The sequence below is a fragment of the Acanthaster planci genome, linkage group LG15 (assembly GCF_054643075.1).
Source record: "Acanthaster planci isolate LZ-2023a linkage group LG15, COTS_SCS, whole genome shotgun sequence".
Lineage (NCBI taxonomy): Eukaryota > Metazoa > Echinodermata > Asteroidea > Valvatida > Acanthasteridae > Acanthaster > Acanthaster planci.
The window spans coordinates 3,590,831-3,598,728 of record NC_141791.1 but is presented as its reverse complement, the minus strand read 5'-3'; the positions used below and the strand labels follow the sequence as shown (position 1 = coordinate 3,598,728).

General features: G+C 46.0%; 1 protein-coding gene across 1 annotated transcript; it reads right to left on the bottom strand.

The window, feature by feature from the left end:
- Positions 1-567: 567 nt before the first annotated feature.
- On the bottom strand, positions 568-7,858 carry LOC110989148 (solute carrier family 22 member 13-like). Its single transcript, XM_022253304.2, has 10 exons — positions 7,120-7,858; positions 6,380-6,483; positions 5,562-5,716; positions 4,756-4,924; positions 4,441-4,582; positions 4,141-4,232; positions 3,532-3,740; positions 2,856-2,964; positions 2,090-2,299; positions 568-1,503 (listed from the first exon to the last, which is right to left on the bottom strand). The coding sequence occupies exons 1-10, from the start codon at positions 7,531-7,533 to the stop codon at positions 1,395-1,397; spliced, it is 1,713 nt and encodes a 570-aa protein (XP_022108996.2). The 5' UTR covers positions 7,534-7,858; the 3' UTR covers positions 568-1,394.
- Between the last annotated feature and the right edge of the window lie 40 nt (positions 7,859-7,898).

Here is a 7,898-nt window from a genome sequence, read left to right as displayed (position 1 = left end):
ACACGTGCCTGGGTAATTCCAGACATGCCTTGGCAGCAGGGTAGGGTACAAGCGTAACGCTTTTTCACGTGGCTTCGCATAGAAACATAGAACAGCTATGGGGTCAAAACTTACTACCTTTTCCTGCGATTTCTCTGAGGATTTAATGTTACATACTGGGTACAGAGGACACCAAGGAATGATTTTAAAACCATTTACATGTAGAACGAAGTCGATATTGAAATTTATAAACATTGACAGGGTGGGGCTTTTAAATCACCAACTTATGCACCCGTGGTGTGCACAATACGGGCGAATCAAAACAGTGCGCCACCAAGAGTTTGCAACACGTTGGCCAATCATAACGCGCACAATTTGTCGACACTTTCCAAACGCGCATTGGGTGCTAGAAACAGAAAAAAAAATCAGACGACATGTGACAGAACAGGATAAGTGGAACAAAGACAAGGGATCAACAGAAAATCGAACTGGGCAGACAAGACTAGCAATGGCTATGAGAATGGGCTTGGTTGTCAGGTCTACAGCCAAACTTGTCACGTGAAATCAGCGGCCGATCAGTGAGGTCTCTACAAAATGTGTAAGATGAGAACTTTAATACAATAACAAATTAAGCTTGTTTTAACACACTAATACACATGAAATCTTAACGGCACATAAAAAATAACAAACACAAAACCAAAAACATAAACTTTTTAATACTGAAATCAAGGTAAGCACGGAAGTTGATTTTTGGCGCCAAGCAAATATCAGTATCACATTCCTTCATCTCTTGGCAACCCCTCCCCCCGCCCAAATCCCCGATAAAACAAACCGTCTAACAGTTTCCATATTATAATCTAAGCAATTTGTTACTTCGGCCGTGTCCAGGTCGCATGCGCTAGGAAAGGGGCGAAGAATAACACACGACTCTAGCGAGGGTGGCCGGCTTCGGTGGGTGGTTATCTGGTTCGTAAGTGATCTCATCATTACACGCGCACGTGACACTGGTTACAAGCGTCCATTGGATGAACGCTCAGGTTGCGCGTTCACCTCCGTCTATGGGCAGAGGGCGTGGTTTCAGCTAGAGTGGCACCAAACTTTTGAAACGGATAACAAGTGGGTTACATAGGCTCAGGTGTTACTTCAAACAGCATCAGCCAGAAATGAGCTGCCAGAGCTGCGGCTCAGTCTACATTCAACGTGCTACGGGCATTTCCAACAGGAGAAGACCTGGGTCCGGCTCCGGACCCAAGAGTCGGGTGCAGTCACAGTTCGAGAGGCTCAAGATTGAAGACGTGCAGAGCGCATCACGGAAAGTTCAAGCCCCACGTACGCCAAAGAATATTTCTCTGTTCACGGAGTAGCTATACAGAGTCGGTTCAAAGCGTTTCCTGGCGATTCTCCCCTCGTCTCGTTTAATTGGAGGCCAGGTCTGTCAGTATGGCGGCACTGTCTTTGTTCACATTGGTCTCGTAGAGGTCAATGGCCGACTGGTCATCGGCTCCCCTGCGCAGACATCGGCATCTGGTAAAACAAGAAAGAAAAACAAAACCAGGATCTTCCATAAGCAATCAAATCGTTACAATCTGCACCATCTTTGCGCCTAAAGTAAAACACTGACACGGCAGGTATCAAGACTACGCATCACAAACTGTGGACGGCAATCTAGACACAGGTATACTTTACAAATTGCAAACTGTTCCAAAAAGAGCTCTAATTGCGACTGAGAACGCTATTACCCATAGATGGAAACGTTTTCCAGAATACCGATGGAGAAACGGTTGTACGATCATTCAAAACTTACTTCTAACAAACGCTCTCTCATTCTTCAGACGTAATTATACCACTCTACCGATCAAGAGAGGGCGCAATTTTCTTAGCAACAGAGGCTTTTCTGGTTGGAACTGAACTCTGCTAGTTCACGAACGACTAGAAAATACACGCGTTACGGTCGCGTCGCTACCCACAAAATGAACACTTCCGACCAGCATGGGTCTTTTCAACCGATGGCGGGGTGCTCCCGCTCGCGGCAGATGCTCCGTTAGACTCGGAGATGGAATCAGCCATAGCCGTGCTGTAAGTCCACGTCGGTAATATTATGGTCACTTACTTGCCGATTTCCTCTCCCTCCTTTAGCGTCTGTGGCAGTTTACGGCCTTTCGTCTCCGGCAGGAAGAATACCAGAAGTCCCGCAATAACGGCGCTGGAGCCGAACAGGATCAAAGGAAGGTCGGCGGCGGCGTGTTTCGACAGCAGGATGACTGGGGAGAGAATGGCTCCGATGCGGGAAGCAATGGAACAGACACCCACGCCGACGGCCCTGTGCAAAAGAGTCCACCTACATAGTGTTACAGTCTGCCAACAAACCTTGTTTTGCGAAACGGTGTGAATTCTTGAGATAAAACTCCACATTTTGAACGTCTAGGCGCCGTTAGCAACTCATTTTGGCGAACTCTGGTCACTTTAGAGATCAACAAAACACGCTTATATTGATACACTTTATTGACAAAATTATTAAGGCGGAAGAAGAATCTTCACGTCCAAAATAAAAGACTTTCACCCTGAGAATACAACTTATCCTACTCAAGATTTCTTTGGTATTTTTTGAGAATTCTGTGAATCTCACGGGAACAGGGATTAGGGATAACACTGCTTGAGTGTCAACTTGTTAAAGAACATATGCCAGCGTATATGTCCTCGGTCCGAGAAAGTGTTGCTAAAATGGCTTTGTAGAGGGAATCTGCACACAGTATCATCCTTATGGGTCTTCTTCAATTCCACCAATGCACAGAACCACACAAAGCTGCCACCAAACGGCCCTATCCCTTCCAGGATGTCACATAAACCACACCCTGTCGTGTCCTGATATTCTTTACCTGACTGGTGTTGGAAAGACCTCGATGGAGTACAGGTAGATGAGACTGAAAGTGACAGAGATACAGAACTTGCCGACCATTGATACGACAGTCCTCCAGATCCCAGTGGCTGTGACGGGAATAGAAACGGCACAAAAGGAGTCAGCGTGCGCTAAAGGAGTAATTACGTGTGGTTTCCTCGTACCTTTTCTGCAAGAACTTTGCTTGTACCAAGAGCGGTGTATCAAAGGGCGCAGAAGTATCGAGTAATTTTGTCGAGGCCTCATTGGATAATATTTGTGGACCCACTGACCCAGGTCAGTACTTCCGCATGCGAACGCAGATTGTACATGTACATGCACTGATTAAGGCCAGGGGCTACCCATCATGCTTTGGGACATTTGTGTTCCCCTTATAAAATATCGTGGAAAATGGACTTTTTCTGTTAGCAGAAATCTCAGAAATAATGTTTAACCAACTCCAAAAACCGAGGCTTGTTACCTTAACTACTAGCTCGCTGTAAAACCTTAGCGATAAAACTAGTTATTGACTTTGTTTTATTCCGTTTAACATAGGAATTTAAAAAAAATCATCGTTGGACTCGATTTACAGTGGATATTTGCAAATAGTTTTTCACAGGAATGGCGCCACAATTCAAACCCGTCATTACACTTCATCCAATGCGATGAGCGCTTACGTATGAAGATGGTTGCCAAGCAAGCGATTCCACCGATCAACTCCAGCACCGCGGTGTTCCATTTCCGACCGAACCACTCCACGCCGAAGACTGCATAGAACAGGGCCGGGATCTCGACGGCGCCGGACACGAAGAAAGCCCAGTAGATGTTCACTCCAAGCTCACCAGTGCTCTGCGACAGGCCGTAGTACACCAGGTTGTTGACCATCCTATACGGAAAAACAAACCTTGAATTTATTCTGGAAAATCATAACAGTTTGCACAAGACAGTATTTGGTTTCTGGGCTAATTTCTCGGGGAGATGGTCGTTGAACTACTAACTGCCAAACAATGGAAATGGACTCCCCGTCCTGAATTTAATCAAAGTCCAATGGTATCCGCCTCGAGCAGAAGCACCCCCTCATCGATTGAAAAGAGCTACCGCTGGTCAGTCGGGAGTGTCCAATTTGTTAGTAGCGATGCGACCATGATGGGTGCATTTCTTAGTCGTTCGTGAACCATCAAAGACCAAACTAGGAGCCTCCGTTGCTAAGAAAACAGCGCCCTCACTTGGTCCAGCTCGAAGGCCCATAGTAAACATAACCGGTGAGGACAACGGAAAATCCTTACCAGTTGAACTGCAAGTTGAGTGTCTTGAGTAACATGTTAGGTGATCTGTATAGGTCAATGGCTGATGGAGGTATTTTCGACTTTTGCGATTCCTGTAAAAATGTGAAGTTAATTCATAAGTTAGAGAATACGTAACGGCGGTAATGAAATTGTGGAGTCCTACTCTATTTCTAAAAAAAAAAGGCCATTGTTTTGGGTTCCTACTTCTTTAAGTTCTCTATCGTAGAAGATTTGGACCAAATTACTGAGAAATAATTCATAAGTCAGGCAAAACATATCAGTCCATGAAACTGGGCTCACCATCTGCTCCTGTGCGTCCGCTTGATCAAACAGGACGTCAGGCAACGTCTTCATGTTGAACTTGGCCACTCTCCTCAGAACAGTTTCGGCCTCATCGATCCGGCCCTTAGAAACCAGCCATCTGATTGACTCCTGAACAAATCTGCCAGAGATGCCAACCAATAAAAGTCCTCAATAGGGAGAGTCATTCACAAACAGCAGCACGAGAATGCACGGCAAACTGGAGAACTACCTTACATAATCCGATCTGGCAATTCCTTAAGTTATGCAAATTTGTTGTTAATTGTTGAATTTAAGCAGACCCACGGTACTCACATTACAGGAAAGAGCAAAACAACCGACGGTACTGAAAGAACCAGGGACAGAGTCCGCCAGTCCCTCACGAACATGGCTGCGGTCGCGAGAATGAAGTAGCCCACTGCAAAGAAAATCCCGGCTATCATGGTGACGGCGTTACGCCAGGCCTGCCCAACGACTTCAAGAACTGTGATGGAGAGATCAGCACAACATGAATTCCGGCATGGCTTACGGACAGCAAAGATAGCATCCAAAGTGGAAATGACAGCCATTGTATAAGTTAGATGCGATGGAATATTAACCTATCAAGCCCCCTCCCCCGCGCACGTGTCCAACAATACACGTGCTTGCCCCTGCACGCTGCATGTTCCAGGGGCTCACGTACAAAGTCGGTTCATACTCCAGGAGAACACAGAAGCGAATTTGATGTCACAGTGCAACGCAGTTCGCTAGAGGTGAAATGCGTTCAACTTTTTTCGCGAATTCGAAGCACGAATGTGTGATTCAACGTCACCATTTCGCGTTCCTGTTTGCTTGAGCGCCAGGTATGAACCGCCCTTAAAGTCGGACTCATAATCATGGGAAGTGTTGTCCGACCATTTCGTCGGGCATCTTTGTTGCGCATTCTTGGCCGAGACTGGTCAAAATCTACGGTGGGGCTTTATAAACCGTCTGATAGCACGTTCAGTATCGGTATAGTATTCTGGAAGTCACACATTCAAAGTCACAATCAAATTCGTTTGGCTTAAATCGTAGATGCAAAGCGTTGGTGCGAGCGGATTATCGGTCGGGATTAGTAGGCCTACGTTTAGCGGACGTCTTACGCAATACATAAGTGGAGATGTATGCTCCTATACCCCCGAAGCCTGCCAGGAACCGAAATGCCGTGTACATGTAGATGTTGACTGAAAACGACGTGACGATGAAACCAACCAACCAGAACAGGAGCCCAAGAAGTAGAGATCTCTTTCGACCACACCTGAAATTGATCAGTACCAAACAGAAAAAAATGGTAAAATAGGAACAACTTAATACTGAAGAGCCCACTCAGCTTTTTGGGGGGGGTATCACTATAGTGCCTTTTGCAGGAGCTTAGCTTTCAAGAGTTTAGAGTAACTCTTTAAGACTATTTTACACCATTTTTTTGAAAATCGAACATACCGTTCTGGCGCCAATTTTCCAAGACAGGTCAGCTAAAGACGTACACCCTTTCCACTGCGGCGTTCAATGCGCGCGGGCCGGCACGCGCGTGGCCTTGAACTTCGAATGACCGTAGCAACAAAACAGTATATCTGATTGCATTCTAACTTCATATTTGTAATTATAAGGATTATCTTTACATGCATGCCAAGTTTAAAAACAATCGATACCGGCATAGCCGAGTTCTGAGGAAGGGGTGGACCCCCCAGCTGTGACATGGGCCACAATATCCAGAATAAGGAAAGATGAAAAGGTGTCTGATGAAATCAGAGTAGCTGTTGTAGGAGAAAAAAAAAGTAAACAGGAAAATTCCGATTTCTATTCTAAAAAAGTGTGTTTGGTCTGGGAAATCGCAGCGCGTATCCTTTCACATTTCTGATCTTTGTTCGGCCTCTTTGAGACAAAGAGTTTTCAGAAATAAGGAACAAATTAGTCGACTTACCAGTCCGACACTGTGCCCATCACGAGGGATCCTACCAGAAATCCCGCAAAATAGATGGACTGCGCCAGGCCGGGCAAGTTTATATCATCACACACCAAGTTGAACTACGATGGAAAAAAAATTGTGGGAAAACACAAACTCAATATATTTGAGCCCGTAGTGCAGAGTGGGGCCATTTGGGGCGAGCTTAATTCATCGTGCTGGTTCTTGACAATTACATCAATTGTTTTTTTTTATCGTGGTTTTTTAATCAACCACTGTCTTATTTCACAAATCCAGCACGCAGATTATGACAAGAACGTGTCATGTTGACAACATTTACTTGATACCTGAACTGGAAACAAATTAAACTTGTCATTCTAACTAGATTGTTTCATATTTCCCAACGAGACAGGGTTTTTTCTGTTCAGTATGACGGCGTACCTTTCCATTCTGTCAGCCTTTTTTTAATGTAAGACAGGCAGAACAACGAACCCTATGGTTTTAAGATTTGGAGGTAGGAAAAGATGAGTGACGGATGGATACTCTGTCGGAATGAGTCACTTTTCTGAGGAAAACCTACTGGCATCTGAAACCATTTTTCGGTTAAAAAAATCTACACATTGTGACCAGGAATATCTGCACAATCATTTTAAAGAAAGGTGTAGTTTCTTCTTCGAAGGACATTTCGAAAGCAATTCAACAAACATCAGACGAGATTCAGCATGGGAAAAGGCACTTCCTGCGAAGACATGACTTACGTCCGTAACGGTCGTTGACCTGTACTGTGATCTATCGTACTCCCATCCATCTTCGCAGGGCACTTCCTCGAGAGTTTCATTGTCGGCGTCATCGAGCGGCACGTCCGGGTCAAACACGTACCCATCCGGCAACTCCCACTGCTTGCAGCTGGAGTAGGGACGAGTGCTGTCGTTACCCTCCAGAGGCGAGAAAAGGGACCTCTTCACCTCGGTGCAGTTGTCCCGGAACTCCGTCCAGCCGGAGCAGTTCTCCTCGGGCAGGACCGAGCACCAGTGGCCGGTGCCGGCGGCGAAGAAGACGTTGCCGAGGATGGTCAGGCAGAGGACGATGCTGACCGAGCCCATGTAGCAGACCATGAAGAACTGGTAGCGACCGAAGTTGCCAAGCAGAGGAATGATGTCGTCGAGCTTCATACTGATAGTGTCCCAACGTAGTCCAAGACAGTAACAGAGCTGTTGCCGTTCAAGAATTGATCGGTTTCCAATCTAGCACTAGTTGTGCGCAGCACCACATCACCCAGTTTGACAGTCGAGTTGCCACTGAACTCACCCGACTTACACGTCAACGAAGTTCCTGCTTTGCCATAAACTTTCATCCAGAATAAACAATACCAGGCGTCTTCCTTCCTGCCTAACGCCTGTGATGCTGGTCCACCGGGTAAGCAGACCGCATGGCATGCAAGGTCGCACAATTTTTTTTTCTCACCGCTGTCGGTGATTGATACCCACTGATCTCTACTAAACTGAGATCAGTGTTGATACCACGGGAAAAGCACGGG

Excerpts from the sequence above, each read along its gene's own strand:
- LOC110989148 (XM_022253304.2), bottom strand. The coding sequence starts at position 7,533 with ATGAAGCTCGACGACATCATTCCTCTGCTTGGCAACTTCGGTCGCTAC. Across the intron at positions 5,717-6,379 it reads ATGGGCACAGTGTCGGACTG|GTGTGGTCGAAAGAGATCTC; the intron begins GTAAGTCGACTA and ends GATCAATTTCAG. Across the intron at positions 4,233-4,440 it reads CGGACGCACAGGAGCAGATG|GAATCGCAAAAGTCGAAAAT; the intron begins GTGAGCCCAGTT and ends ACATTTTTACAG.